The sequence below is a fragment of the Macaca fascicularis genome, chromosome 17 (assembly GCF_037993035.2).
Source record: "Macaca fascicularis isolate 582-1 chromosome 17, T2T-MFA8v1.1".
Lineage (NCBI taxonomy): Eukaryota > Metazoa > Chordata > Mammalia > Primates > Cercopithecidae > Macaca > Macaca fascicularis.
The window spans coordinates 86,887,082-86,903,746 of NC_088391.1; the positions used below are offsets into that span (position 1 = coordinate 86,887,082).

The window sequence follows — 16,665 nt, forward strand, 5'->3', positions numbered from 1 at the left end:
ACAAAATAAACAGAAACCAACTAATAAAATGACAGAAATAGTCCTCACGTATCAATAATAACCTTGAATGTAAATGAATTAAACTTTACACTTAGAAGATACAGACTAGCTGAATGGATTTAAAAACATGACCCATCCATATACTGCCTAAAAGAAACTCATCTTACTTGTAAAGAGATATATAAACTGAAAGTAAAGGAATGGAAAAAGATATTCCATGCAAATGGAAACCAAAAACAAGCAGTAATAGCTATACTTTTATCAGATAAAACTTTAGGTCAAAAACAAAAGGACAATGATATATGATTGTCATTATATAATGATAAAGGGATAAATTCATCAAGAAGGTAAAACACTCCTAAACATATATGCACCCAACACTGGAGTACCTACATATATAATGCAAACATTATTACAGCTAGAGAGAGAGAGAGAGAGAGAGACTCCAATACAATAATAGCTGGAACCTTCAACACCCTACTCTCAGCATTACCTAGAAGGAAAATTGAAAACAACCACTGGATTTAAAATGCACATTTGATGAAATGGACTTTAGAAATTTACCCAGTATTTCATCCAATAGCTACAAAATACACATTCTTCTTACCAGCGGATGGAATATCCTCCAGGATACACCATATGTTAGGACACAAAAACAAGTCTGAAATTTTTAGAAATTGAAATTATATCAAGTATTTTTCAGACCAACAATGGAATAAAACTACAAATCAATAACAAGAGAAACTCTGGAAGCAATAGAAACACATGGAAATTAAACAACATGTTCCTGAATAAATACTGGGTCAAGGAAGACATGAAGAAGGAAATAAAAAAAATGTCTTGAAACAAATGAAAATGTAAACACAACATACTAAAACCTGTGGGATACAGCAAAGACAGTGCTAATAACAAAGTTTGTAGCAATAAGCTCTTATATCAAAAAGGAGAAAGATTCAAATAAACAATTTAATGATGCATCTGAAGGAACTAGAAAAGAACAAACTCCAAATTGGCAGAAAAAATAAATAAGATCAGAGCAGAACTAAATGAAATTGATACTAAGGAAAAAATACAAAGGATCAACAAAATGAAAAGTTTGTTTTTTGAAAAGATAAACCATTTGATAGACTAACCATGACAGAGAAGACCTCCAAAAAAGTCAGAAACAAGCACACTGATATCATATAAACAAAAAAGATAATCAGAGACTATTACAGAAAACTATACACTAACAAACTGGAAACCTTGGAGGAAATGGATAAATTCCTGGACACATACAACACACCAAGACTGAATTAAGAAGAAATAGAAAACCTGAACAAACCAATAATGAGTAATAAGCATCAATCAGTAATAAAAAGTCTCCCAACAAAGAAGAGTCCAGGACTAGATGGCTTTACTGCCTAATTCTACCAAACTTTCAAAAAAGAACATAAATTATCCTCAAATTATTCCCCCAAAAAAATGAAGAGGAGAGAATTCTCCCTAACTCACATTCTATGAAACCAGCATTACCCTGATACCAAAACCAGAAGAGGAAACAACAATAAAGGAAAACCACAGGCCAATATTCCTGATTGTATTAGTCTGTTTTCATGCTGCTGATAAAGACATACCCGAGACTGGGTAATTTATACAGGAAAAAGGGTTCCACATGACTGGGGAGGCCTCACGATCATGGTGGGAGGCATGGAGGAGCAAGTCACATCTTATATGGATAGCAGCAAGCAAAAAGAGAGTTTGCTCAGGGAAACTCTCCCTTATAAAACCATCAGATCTCATAAGACTTATTCACTATCATGAGAACAGCACAGAAAGAACTGCCCCCATGATTCAGTTACCTCCCACTGGGTCCCTCCCACAACACATGAGAATTCAAGATGAAATTTGGGTGGGGACACAGCCAAACCATATCACTGACGAACACATGCACAAATTCTCAACAAAATACTAGCAAGCCAAATCCAAAAGCATATCAAAAAGATAATACACCATGATCAAGTGGGATTTACCCCAGAGATGCAAGGATGGTTCAATATACACAAATCAATAAATGTGATACATCACATCAATAGAAGGAAAAAAACCATATCCTATTAATAGATGCAGAAGAAGGATTTGGTTAAATTCAACATTCATTCATGATTAAAAACTCTAAACAAACTAGGCACCAAAGGAGTATACCTTAGCATAATATAAAGACTAGAAATGACAAACACACAGCTAACATCACATGCACTGTAGAAAAGCTGAAATATTCTAAGAACTGCAACAAGACAAGGATGCCCACTTTCACCACTCCTATTCAATGTAGTACTGCAAGTCCTAACCAGAGCCATCAGGCAAGAGAAACAAATAAACGCATGCAAATTGGAAAAGAGGAAGTTAAACTGTACCTTTTTGCACACAACATGATTGTATATCTAGAAAAACCGAGGACTCCACCAGAAAATTCTCAAAACTCATAAATTCAATAAAGGTGCAGGATGTAAAATCAGCACACAAAAAATCAGTAGTGTTTCTATACACCACTAATGAAATAGCCAAAAAAGAAATCAAAAGGGTAATCCCATTTACAAGAGCTGCAAAAAAATACTTAGGAATTAATTTAACCAAGGAGGTAAAAGATCTGTACAAGAAAAACTACAAAACACTGATTGAAAGAAATTGAAAAAGACACAAACAAATGGAAAAACATCCCATGCTCATGGTTCAGATAAATATTAAAATGATGATACTGCCCAAAGCAATCTATAGATTCAATGCAATCTCTATTAAGATATCGTCATTTTTCACAAAGATAGAAAAAAAAATCCTAAAATTTGTATGGAACCAAAAAAGAGCCTGAATATCCAAAGCCAAAACTGGATGCATCACACCACCTGATCTGAAAATATAGTTACAGTAACCAAAACAGCATGGTATTGATATAAAGACAGACACACAGACCAATGGAAGAGAATAGAGAAGCCAGGAATAAATTAATGTATTTATAGCCAACTGATTTTTGATAAAGGTGCCGAGAACATACATTTGGGAAAGGATACCCTCTTGAATACATGGTTCTGGGAAAATTTGATATCCATATGCAGAATAATGAAGCTACATCACCATCACTTATCATGTACAGAAATCAACTCAGATGGATTAAAGGCTTAAACGTACCCCAAAGTGTAAAACTGCCAGAAGAGGCCGGGCGCAGTGGCTCAAGCCTGTAATCCCAGCACTTTGGGAGGCCGAGACGGGCGGATCACGAGGTCAGGAGATCGAGACCATCCTGGCTAACACGGTGAAACCCCGTCTCTACTAAAAAATACAAAAAACTAGCCGGGCGAGGTGGCGGGTGCCTGTAGTCCCAGCTACTCGGGAGGCTGAGGCAGGAGAATGGTCTAAACCCAGGAGGCGGAGCTTGCAGTGAGCTGAGATCCGGCCACTGCACCCCAGCCTGGGCGACAGAGCAAGACTCTGCCTCAAAAAAAAAAAAAAAAAAAAAAAAAAAAAAAAAAAACCTGCCAGAAGAAAACCTAAGGCAAACACTTTTGGACATTGGTCTAATAGGTAAAGATTTTATGGCTAAGACCTCAAAAAACACAGACAACAGAAGTAAAAATAGACAAATGGGAAAAAGCTTCTGCACAGCAAAGGAAAAAAAATCAACAGAGTGAAGAGCAAGCCTGTTTGATGGGAGAAAATATCTGCAAACTATTCATCCTACAGGAACTAATATCAAGAATATACAAGGAAGTTGAACAACTCAACAGTAAAATAAACAATCTGATTTTTAAAGGGGCAAAAAATCTGAATAGACATTTCTCATAAGAAATTACACAAATGGCCAACAAGTATATAAATAATGTTCAACATCACTAATTATTACATAAATGTAAATAAAAGCAACATGGAATATCATTTTACCCCAGTTAGAATGGCTATCATTAAAAAGATAAAAGAGTAACAGATGTTGGTGAGGATGCGGAAAAAAGAAACTCTTATAGACAGTTACTGGGAATGTAAGCTAGTATAACCACAATGGAAAACACTACGGAGATTTCTCAAAAATCTAAAAACTGAACTACCATCCAATCCAGCAATCCCATTATGAGGTATTTATTGAAAGGAAAAGAAATCAACATCTCAAAGAGATACTTGCATTTGCATGTTTATTATAGCACTATTCACAATAGCAAACATACATAATCAATGTAAGTGTCTATCAACAGATGAATGGATAAAGAATTATGTGGTATATATTCACAATGGAGTATTATTTGGCCATAGAAAAGAATGAAATGTCATTTGCAGCAACATAGATGAAACTGGAGGTCACTGTGTTAACTGAAATAAGCCAGACACAGAAAGACCAATATCCCATGTTCTCACTCATAAGCGGGGACTAAAAATATTGACCTCATGGAGTTAGAGTAGAATGATAGATACCAGAGGCTGGGAAGGGCGTGCTGGCAGGAGGGGTTGATGAAGAGAGGTCAGTCAATAGGTATAAACAGTTATCTATACAGCTAGATAGAAGGGATAAATTCTACTATTCAATAGCAAAGTAGGGTGACTATAGTTAGCAGCAATATATTACATAATTCAAAGTAGCTAGAAAAAAGGACTTGAAATGTTCCCAATACACAGAAATGATAAATACTGCTAGTGACAGATACCCCAAATACACTGATTTGATCATTACACATTTTACATACGTAAGAAAATATCACATGAATCTAATATGTAAAATATTGTGTATCAATTTAAAAAAACAAAAAACTCTTTTCTTATGATCATGTAAATAATATATACCCATGGTTAAAAGTTGGGAATTCACAGAAGAACATGATGAAAAAAATTAAAACTACCCATTAAATCACATCACCCATTAATGCCTTAGATTTTGATATATTTCCTTCTGATATTCTGCCCCTATTTTTACATGACATGATTCTGTATATTTACTTAACAGAATCATTATTTTAAGTCATATTTATAAACATAATTTTCATGTCAATAATAACTGTGTGAATATAAAATTTATAACACTTCTCTGTTAGGTAACTAATTTCTATTTTGTTTTCAAAATATGTAGTGATAATCATCTTTGGGCGTAAAGTTTTTTTTTCCATCTCCCACTATTTCTTTATGATAGTTGCCAGTAGTGAAATTACTAGATACTATGTTTCATTATAAGGGCACCACAGGCATAACGTTTTTTGTTTTTTGTTTTTTGTTTTTTTTGAGATGGAGTCTTGCTCTGTCACCAGGATGGAGTGCAGTGGTGCCATCTCAGCTCACTGCAACCTCTGCCTCCCAGGTTCAACGTATTCTCCTGCCTCAGCCTCCCGAGTAGCTGGGACTACAGGCACGCACCACCACACCCAGTTAATTTTTGTATTTTCAGTAGAGACAGGGTTTCACCATTTTGGCCAGGATGGTCTTGATCTCCTGACCTCGTGATTCACCCACCTCGTCCTCCCAAAGTGCTGGGATTACAGGCTTGAGCCACCGCGCTCGGCCGTTTTTTTTTTGTTTTTTTTTTGGAGACAGAGTCTCACTCTGTCGCCCAGGCTGGAGTGCAGTAGCGCCATCTTGGCTCACTGCAACCTCCATCTCTCAGGTTCAAGTGATTTTCCTGCCTCCGCCTCCCAAGTAGCTGGGACTATAGGCACGTGCCACCACACCTGGCTAATTTTTGTACTTTTAGTAGAGACGGAGTTTCACCATGCTGGCCAGCATGGTCTCAATCTCCTGACCTCGTGATCCACCCGCCTCAGCCTCCCAAACTGCTGGGATTATAGGCATGCGCCACCGCGCCTGGCCAGGCATCACTTTTTTAAAGGATATGCCGATTTACACTTCCTCAGTTAAATTCTAGTTTTTATTAATAGGTAGTGAGATTATATATTATTTCATAGTGGTCATTATTAGGGTATTTACATTTTTATGTTATTGTGAATAAATCATTATCTTCCAAATAGATTTTGAAAGAAAAGCTTTTGATCTTTGTCCTATCACTTCAAACCCATTTTATTAAAGCTTTTAATTAACTACAGTAGCTTTGAGGAGTTTCAGTTATACCATCTTGTCATGCAACACTTTTATTCTCATTTCTAATAGTTACTCCTTTTATAATAATATTAAGTCATAAGGATAATTATATTGATCATGTTTGTAATTGTAATGCTTCCAGAGTTTCATCATTAAAAATGATGTTTTTTGTTGTTTCCAGATAAATACTTATTCATTTAGGGAATATTTATATTTATTGAGTACCTACTAAAACCAGGGACATAATGATAAGAGAAAAAAAAATGAAACAAATGTCTACCTTCAAGAACTTCATATATAGTCTAATAAGAAACAGATATAACAGCATCACAGGATAAATGTAAAACTATAACAGTGCTAAGTATACAAAGGGATTAATAGTTCTGACATATATGTATATGTGATATAATTTGGATACTTGTCCCCACCCAAATCTCATGTTGAATTGTAATCCCCAATGCCAGAGGTAGGGCCTGGTAGGACGCGTTGGGTCATGGGGGCAGATCCCTCATGTCTTGGTGTTGTCTTTGTGATGTGAGTTCTAGCAAGACCTGGTTGTTTAAATGTATGGCACCTACCCTCCAACATTCTCTCTCACTCCTTTTCTTGCCGTATGAGATACCTGCTCCCTCTCTGCCCTCTGTTGTGAATAAAAGCTTCCTGAGGCCTCCCCAGAAGCCAAACAGATGTTGGCACCATGCTTCCTATAAACCCTGCAGAACTGTAAGTCAATTAAACTTCTTTTCTTTATGAATTACCCAGTCTCAGGTATTTCTTTACAGCAATGTAAGAATGGCCTAATACATGTGCATACACCTATACATGTGCATATGTATGAAGAATCACATATTAAACGTGTGTGTGTGTGTGTGTTTGTGTGTGAGAAAGGGTTAACTCAACAGGCTTGGGTTGCTCACACCTTGGATATTCCCAAGAAGGGTCTGTTTACACAACTGTCTCTTGACTGAGTCCTGGTAATTAAGTTCTTGGAATGTTCTGATTGATAAAAAGAGTGTTTTGCACAGTTAGGACCCTAAGCCATGCTGCAGCAGTTCCAGCAGTTTGTCTAGAGAGTTTGTACAATCTGAGTTATAATAAACACCTGCTTTTCCTCAGTTTGGAGCTTCAGCCAATGACGGCAGGTACAGAGAGCCACTGTATGTCTACATGATGGATCGTCTCTCACAATCTTGAACTCAGGCTCAAGTAAGTGAGCTTCCCTGGTATGTAGCACTTTGCATATACTGTCACATATCATATTAAGCATACAACTCCACTAGCAGGGAACTCTTGGAAGCTTATACCCTGGCTTATGCTGGACTTCACCCCTGCTAATTTTTTCACATCATTTTGCTCTACTAAGCCATAACCATGAATATAACAACTTCTGAGTCTTGTGAGTCCTTCTAGCAAATCACTGGATTAGAGGGTAGTCTCCAGGGATTCTCTAACATAATTTGAAAAATCATCTGGATTGTTAAGGAAAGTTTCTCTCAGAAAGGGCTTTTCAACCTAAGTTTGAAAAACGAATAGGAGTTAACTGGATAAAAAAAAGAAAAAGTGCTTTCTAAGCATGAGATAAAGGATAGTGGTGAAAAGAATGTTTCACAGTCTAAGAAATGAAAGGTGAGAGCAGCCATCTGCAGCCTCACAGGCCATACTGAAGACCACTTCTCTGCTTAAGCAAGAAAGGGTGATATGATCTTTTTTTTTTTTTTTTTTTCCAAAAAATCACTTGGCTGTAATACACACACCAGAATCTTTGGAGGCCACTGCAAATTGTTTAGGCAGGACTTTCATCATGTTAAGGTAGCACTTTTATACACCTCAGATTTTAACTATTTGGTGTCTTGCTGTTACTGTTCATGTGGTTATTCTGTTGTCTTCTCTGAAGGTGGAAAGGACACTGAATGAGAGTGAGTAGGTATTCTTGTGACAGAGACTATGAAAACAGAGACTATGAAGAAGGAGAAGGAAGCTGCAAGTGGGAGAGGAGATGGGTCTATAATTTTACTTTCTCTTTTCACTGAGAACTGTTCCGAAATGCTGACATTTATTGTCAGGCCTGCCAATACTTCGTTTTATGTTAAGCCTTAAGTATACTACAGGTTTTAGTACAAGGAATAGCATAAGCACTTACCATTATAGAAGAATGTCGAATATCTAATACATAAGTATATTCCCAAATGTGTGAATTTAATTTTAAAAATTTGCTCATATCTTCCCCATTGATCCCAAGATTGCGAAGGCCATTCATTATTTTTCCTTCTAATTTCAGCATATCCAAAATACTATATATTCAAAGAAAAAAAGTTTTATTTTGATTTTTCCAAATTAAAAACAAATCTTTTAAAGTTTGACAGATTTCTTAAAGCATTAGAAACGAGAATTTTTGGTATCTTCATTAATAGCAGGAAAAATATATTAAATTCATTAAGAAATAAGGCAAATAGTTCTAATTAATTATCCAGAGTAAACTTACATAATTTTTTTAGTGGTAGTAAAAGCTTATTATTATATAAAAGATAAAACAACAAAGACTATTGTATTCTTTATCAAAGTAGTGAGGACATGATCAGCCCTGAGAAAGCCAAAAATGAGAAAAAAAACCATTAGGTCACTCTTTTGACAAACCTACTACAAAAATGACATAGGATTGAACAAGACATAAAGTATAAAATTCTAATACACAGGAAGCCCCATTAAAGCATGAAGTTCACATGTGTTTGAATACAAATTTAAATTTCTTATTACATATAATTTGACAGTACTTAAACATAATAGAAAGTATTACTGTAAACAACAACATCAATAATAACCCCACTGACAACAAATTGGGGAATCTAAATGTTTAAACTATTCTTCATCAAGTCTGTGCCTGAGGCGACTATTCAGAGGCAAAAATATAAAAGGGACTCCTTCAATGGGCTAGAACAGAATGTTCTAATGTAGATACATAAGACCCTGCTTACGTACTTCATCAGTCCTACTTGCCTTTCTCCCCAGTCAGTACCACATGTTCCTACGGTCTCAGCCTTCCTTGGGGTGAGATGTAGGCCTTTATAGAATCAATGCTGATCTAATCCTAACCCATAGAGGCTCTGGCTCCTCCCACTACTCTCAGTGTCAGAGCAAGAAGGGCTGGGCCATGTATGGCGCATGTTATTGGTTTTTTGTTGTTGTTGTTGTTGTTTTGTTTTGAGACGGAGTCTCGCTCTGTGGCCCAGACTGGAGTGCAGTGGTGCAATCTCGGCTCACTGCAAGCTCTGCTTCCCGGGTTCACGCCATTCTCCTGCCTCAGCCTCCTGAGTAGCTGGGACTACAGGCGCCCGCCACCACGCCTGGCTAATTTTTTGTATTTTTGGTAGAGACGGGGTTTCACTGGGTTAGCCAGGATGGTCTCAATCTCCTGACCTCGTGATCCGCCCACCTCGGCCTCCCAAAGTGCTGGGATTACAGGCGTGAGCCACCGCGCCCGGCTGTTATTGGTTTTTCACAACCCAGTAATGCAACACTGACAGGAGATAGGAAGGGAGCACAAAATAATTCCTTACTCCTTTTCTTTCCCCACTTGGACAATTCCAACATATTGGTTGCATCAAACCTCTCTATGTGTAATGTCTCTGTAATACGACATTTTCCTTCCATTTTCTTATTTTCTTTCATTCATCTTCCTCTTTGCATTAATTTTATTCCACATCCTCTGATCTTTTTCTGAGGATTTTTTTGATTATGCTATCCTCAAAAATGTCAGAAGATATAAATGTTCTCACATATTGTCTCTTCCTCTTTTAAGAGAATCATAGTAGCCCTAACTAGTGATCAAATCGATGAGGAATAAAAATGTAGCACACATCCTGCAAATCTCTAATGACCAGACGTAGGAGCTGGGAGTTTTACTTTTTTAATAACCTACAGCCTTCCTAAATCCTGTGTGAAAATATTCCTGCCAAAAAATTTCCTCATACACTACCTTAGAAAACTTTCTAAAATCTACACACCATTTCACTACTTCCTTTAAACCTGTTTTCACTGCTCCTGAGCACAGACGTAATTTTTGTTCCCCTGACATTTACAGGCTAGCATGTAAAAACTTCTCTACTCTTTCTATGTGTATTTCTATGTGTAGGTTATTATTTTTCCAATACTAGGTCCAAGAATTCAAGTAACTAAAGAGAAAAGCCCCATTTGAGATAAAACTGTTAAAAATGTTCAGTAAAACTACTCCTCAGTCTTTCCGATATATTTTCCAACATATTTTCAAACTGGTAAAGAAACAGAATTTAAATAAACAATTCAAATAATTTCACTTCAACAAAAGTATACTCAATTGAATTAAAACTGAATATCTGAACTAAAGCATCATGTTTCCTAAGTTCATCTAATGTTTCAAATATTAATTTTAATGTAGTTTTATGTTTTTCTATAAAAGTAACTCTTCTGTTTGGCCCACAACTTTAATTTTGGGCAAGTGACCATTGATAAAGCAAGGACTTCCTAATTCTGTCCTGTTCAAAATTCTGAGCAAAAAAATTTTCAGTAATTTTTTTTTTCAGACAAGAAACCAGATAGCATCTGGCATTCATACATAAGCACTTTAAATTCCTCCTGTCAATTTCTCTCTTCTGGGGAAATACCCCACGTTGACTTCAGTTCCTAACTGGTCTCTGGTTGTTCAGTCCAGTTCCAAATAACTTCTCTGCTAAATCATCAATCTACTCTTCAATAAAAGACAGTTTAGAATAACAAAGTAATTATAGGTCTAACACTCATCCAAACAAATATCTTGACTGTTTCTCCCAGTTCTGATAATCTAAGACACTTTGGGCTTGCTCATTTTGGTAGAATAAAGCTGTTTTGTACAATCAAAAACATGTATTTGATTTATCTTTAAAGTGATCTCCATATTTTGACTTCAATGTTTACATTTATATAAACCAGAGTTCATTTATAGCAATAATTTAATACTTACCTAAAAGGGTCATAAACATCCATATCAACATGAAGGCCATTTATAAACAGACGAGCATCACCTGGCTGAATTTTAAATCTATCTCGAAGATCCTTGAAGTAGAGCAAAGCAATGGTTAACCAGTGATAAAACAACAGTGATCTATATTAGGGGTCACCATATATTTCTATAAAGAGTCAGAGAGTAAATATTTTAGGTTTGATAGGCCATACAGTCTCTGTTGCAACTACTGATCTCTGCCTTTGTATCTTTAGATACTATGTAAACAAATGGGCACGGCAATGTTTATTGTAAAAATTAAACTTTTAGACCAGGCATGATGGCTCACACCTGTAATCCCAGAACTTTGGGAGACCGATGTGGGTGGATCACCTGAGGTCAGGAGTTCAAGACCAGTCTGACCAACATAGTGAAACCCCATCTCTACTAAATGCAAAAAATTAGCCAGGTGTGGTGGCACTTGCTTGTAATCCCACCTTCTTGGGAGGCTGAGGCAGGAGAATCACTTGATTCCAGGAGGCAGAGGTTGCAGTGAGTCAAGATTGCGCCATTGCACTCTAGCCTGGGCAACAAGAGCGAAACTCCTTATCAAAAAAGTAAATAAAATAAATAATAAATATAAAATAAAAATTAAGCTTTTATTTATAAAAATAGGTGGCAGACCATATTTGGCCTAAAGGTAGTAGTTTGCCCAGCCCTGATCTCAGTGATGGGGGAAATCTTTAGATAGATTAGAGATAAAATTCAATAGCTGAATATTGTGATTTTACAGTACATGATAGTACAGTTCTAATGTTACAATAATTACTTATCTACATTTCATATAGTGTGTGTATACACACATATACAATTTGATAGCTGGCACATTCCTATTTCTTGAAGCAATGATATGCCAAAAGTAAAACTTTGGAGTATGTGTAAATATTTGGAGCTCACTCTAAATTCATGAAAGTTTCCATTAAAGCTGTATTTGAATTTTCACTGTCTTTCATTCAGTAAACATTTCCTGAGTGCCTGGTATGTTCTAGAAACATCTCCAGGCACTAGAGCAGTAACAAAAGTAAAAAAGGGGTTGTTCTTGTCACTAAAGCAAAGTAGTCAAGATCACAGTGTGAGTATTCAGTACAGCTGTCAAGATCACAGTGTGAGGATCGTGCCTGGTTTAATCCTGATCTTTCTACTCACTAGCTATTAAGATTTGGGCAAGTTCAAATCACTTTTACAATCCTCAGTTTCCTCTTCTATCAAATGGGAATAATTATATCTATCTCACAGGTTTGCTATAGTTCAAATGTAATATATATCTATGTCTTGTCGCCTATAAAGTGCTCACAAATGAAAGCTGTTATTATCAGGGTAGTCAAACAGATTTAGGAGGAAAAAAAACCAGTGTATTTCAATGACATCATGTAATAAGTCACATAATAGGGACTTGTGTGATCTACTCTGTAAAGGCAAAGGAAGCAACTAACTTGAAGAGATTCAGAGAAAGCTTGACAATGGTGAGTTTTTCTGTATGATTATCACTTAACAGATGAGCTACACACAGAGGAGGGAGAGGAGGAACTTAACAGAAAGTACTTCCCCTTGTTTTATACAGAATACTGGCAGAAGACTCAACCCTAATATGAAAAGGTTCAGAGGTAAAATTTTTATTTGTCTTTAGCTACTTTAGATGTGCCTTTCTATCAAAGTTACTTAACTAAGAAATCTATATTCCAACTTCAAAATCTACAGATGCCTAGTAAATTTGTATTTCCTGCTGTTTTCCCCCAATCTGGCATTGAAACTTCACACATCCTGACTGAAGCTTTCTCCAGCACCTCATACATTCGTTTCAGTGGAGCTCAATTATAAACAGAAAGTACACCAAGCACGCAGATCCATACTAAATTGCTAAATCCCTCAAGACTGTTTCTGTCAGGCCCAGTGCCTTGAACAATAATGCTCAGAAAACAGGTAAGAGACTGAACTCAGCAAATCTGCTTGCTGAAACACTGTTAGAGAGAAGAGGTTTGTCTATTGGAGATTAGTACTTACAAATTCTTCTCTTTCCTCTGCCCCAGAGAGTTGGTCTTAAGTCCTGAAAAACTAGTGTATATTTGAGTATGTAATTTAAGGTGGCCTTTCTTAAATGAGGAGTAAGAATTCAATTTCTAGCAACATGAAGAACCAAAGATCCAAAAATTCTCTTACTAAAAGAAAGCACCAAAATGCTAGATTAAAATATTAATAATGAGGTTGGGTGCGGTGGCTCACAACTGTAATCCCAGCACTTTGGGAGGCTGAGGCTGGCAGATCACTTGAGGTCAGGAGTACGAGACCAACCTTTCCAACATGATGAAACCCTTTTTCTAACAAAAATAGAAAAATTAGCTGGGCGTGGTGGTGCATGCCTGTAGTCCCAGCTACTTGGGAGGCTGAGGCAAGAGAGTTGCTTCAGTCGGGGAGGTGGAGGTTGCTGTGAATTGAGATCACACCACTGCACCCCATCCTGGGTGACACAGTGATATTCTGTCTCAAAAAAATAAATAAATATGGAAAGTGTCCCCTAAATGTGGCTCAGAGTTGAAGAAAGTATTCACCTAAGGACAGAGAGTAAGTAGGTTATGAATACAGCGATGTAAATAAACACTAAAGACCTTGCCTGGAGGAAATTTAGAGCTTCCTAGATGACCTAGGACTTGCGTTTTTAAGGGCCAATCTCAGAAGAACAGGAAATTTAAATCCAGGACCCACATCGAACAGGGTATAGGATCAAAGAGATCCTTATGCACACATAAAGTGCTACACTTATGGTGAAAAGGTGAATTAGAAAACAAAATGCCCTGCAGTAACAGCACAGAAATTTGTCTATCTCACTTTGGTTCTTGGTGGAGGAAGAATAACTCCCAAATGAAGTCATGGCCTCTAGCTTATTTTTACATGGGTTTGGAGCTGGATTTCATACTATATTTATGGTCCAAAAAACTTAGATTTTTGTATTTAAAGTGCAATTAAACTAGTAGCACTCTTAGGCTTGAGCAGAAATAAATGCAAATACTAATTGAGAAATATAAGCTCATTTTTTCTTAAAGAAGAGGGAACCCATTTATTCTAACATGTCTCTTTAATAACCAATGGAGCTGAGCTATTACCTGAAGCTAAAGAAATTCCAAATGATTGGATCTCAGAAGACTGGTTGAAATTTGCAATGTTAAAATGGTTTATAAACATGTTTGGGTGTTCCTAAGGTTAAATGATACGCACTCTGACATTTAAATTTTTCTTAAAAATTTTATTTTTAATTTTTATGGGTACATATGGTTGTACATAAATTTAAGGAGATCTTGTGATATTTTGATAGAAGCATATAATGTGTAATGATCATATCAGGGTAACTGGGATATCCATCATCTCAAATATTTACCATTTCTTAATGTAGGGGACATTCCAAATCCACTCTTCTAGTTAAAGTATCCAATAAATTAAAGTTAACTATAATCATTCTATTATGCTAATGAATAGATCTTCTTCCTGACTGTATTTTTGTACCCACTAACCAACCCCTCCTTATCTTCTCCGGCCTCCAATAACCATCATTCTACTCTCTACCATCATAAGATCAGTGTTTTTAACTCTCACATATGAGTAATAACTTGCAGTGTATCTCTTTCTGTGTATGGTTTATTTCACTTAACATAATGTCCTCTATTGTTGCTGCAGATGACAGGATTTCTTTTTTATGACAAAATAATATTCCATTGTGTCCATGTACCAAATTTCCTTTATCCACCCATCCATTAATGGACACCTACATTGATTCCATATTTTAGCTATTGTAAATAGTGCTTTAATAAATATGGCAGTGCAGATATCTCTTTGATATACTAATTTCCTTACTTTTGGGTATATATCCAGCAGTGGGATTCCTGGATCATATGGTAATTCTATTTTTCATTTTTTTGTGAACCTCTCTACTGTTTTCCATTGTGGCTTTACTAATTTACATTCCCACCAAGAGTGTCCAAGGGTTCCCCTTTCTCTGTATCCTTGCCAGAATCTGTTATTTTTTATGTTTTAGAAAAAAGCCATTTTCTATACTGTCCAAAGTAATTTATGGATTCAATGCTATTCCCATCAAGCTACCATCAACTTTCTTCACAGAATTAGAAAAAACTACTTGAAATTTCATATGGAACCAGAAAAGAGCCCGTATAGCCAACACAATCCTAAGCAAAAAAAACATAGCTAGAGGCATCACGCTGACTTCAAACTATGCTACAAGGCTACAGTAACTAAAACACATGGTACTGGCACCAAAATAGACATATAGATCAAAGGAAGAGAACAGAGGCCTCAGAAACAACACCACACATCTACAACCATCTGATCTTCGACAAACCTGATGAAAACAAGCAATGGGGAAAGGATTCCCTATTTAATAAATGGTGCTGGGAAAACTGGCTAGTCATATACAAAAAACAGAAACTGGACCCCTTCCTTACACCTTACACAAAAATTAACTCAAGATGGATTAAAGACTTAAATGAAAACCTAAAACCATAAAAACCCTAGAAGAAAACCTAGGCAATACCATTCAAGACATAGGCATGGGCAAAGACTTCATGACTAAAATACCAAAAAGCAATTCCAACAAAAGCCAAAATTGACAAATGGAATCTAATCAAACTACAGAGCTTCTGCACAGCAAAAGAAACTATCATCAGAGTGAACAGGCAACCTACAGAATGGGAGAAAATCTTTGCAATCTACCCATCTGACAAAGGTCTAATATCCAGAATCTACAAGGAACTTAAACAAATTTACAAGAAAAAACAACCCCATCAGAAAGTGAGCGAAGGAAATGAACAGACACTTCTCAAAAGAAGACTTCTATGCAGCCAACAAACATATGAAAAAAAGCTCATCAACACTAGAGAAATGCAAATCAAAACCACAATGAGATATCATCTCGCATCAGTTAGAATGGTGATCATTAAAAAGTCAGGAAACAACAGATGCTGGAGAGGATGTGAAGAATAGGAACACTTTTACTCTGTTGATGGGAGTTTAAATTAGTTCAACCATTATAGAAGACAGTGTTGATTCCTAAAGAATCTAGAACTAGAAATACCATTTGACCCAGCAATCCCATTACTGGGTATATACTCAAAGGATTATAAATCATTCTACTATAAAGACACACGCACACATGTTTACTGCAGCACTGTTTACAACATCAAAGACTTGGAACCAACCCAAATGCTCATCAATGATAGACTGGATGAAGAAAATGTGACACATGTACCCCATGGAATACTATACAGTCATAGAAAAGAATAAGCTCACGTTCTTTGTAGGGACATGGATGAAGCTAGAAGTCATCATTCTCAGCAAACTAACATAGGAACAGAAAGCGAAACACCACATGTTCTCACTTAAAAGTGGGAGTTGAACAATGAGAACACATGGACACGTGTGGCCTGTCAGGGGGTGGGGGGCAAGGGGAAAGAGAGCATTAGGACAAATACGTAATGAATGCAGGGCTCAAAACCTAGATGATGGGTTGATAGCAGCAAACCACCATGGCACACAAATACCTATGTAACAAACCCGCATGTTCTGCACACGTATCCCAGAACTTAAAGTAAAATTAAAATTTTAAT

At 36.5% G+C, this 16,665-nt stretch overlaps 1 protein-coding gene across 12 annotated transcripts in view; it reads right to left on the minus strand.

Moving 5' to 3' along the window:
• UGGT2 (UDP-glucose glycoprotein glucosyltransferase 2) overlaps window positions 1–16,665 on the minus strand; it is a 247,137-nt gene that overhangs the window by 158,096 nt on the left and 72,376 nt on the right. For all 12 annotated transcript variants that reach the window (XR_006693655.3, XR_012426465.1, XR_012426463.1 and 9 more), the window contains exons 11-12: window positions 11,018–11,109; window positions 8,186–8,336 (exon numbers count right to left, since the gene is read on the minus strand). Coding sequence is in view for 5 of the 12 variants with exons in the window: in XM_045377273.2 (XP_045233208.2) it covers window positions 8,186–8,336; window positions 11,018–11,109 (243 nt within the window). In the remaining 7 variants the exon portion in view is untranslated. The remainder of the gene's footprint in view (window positions 1–8,185; window positions 8,337–11,017; window positions 11,110–16,665) is intronic.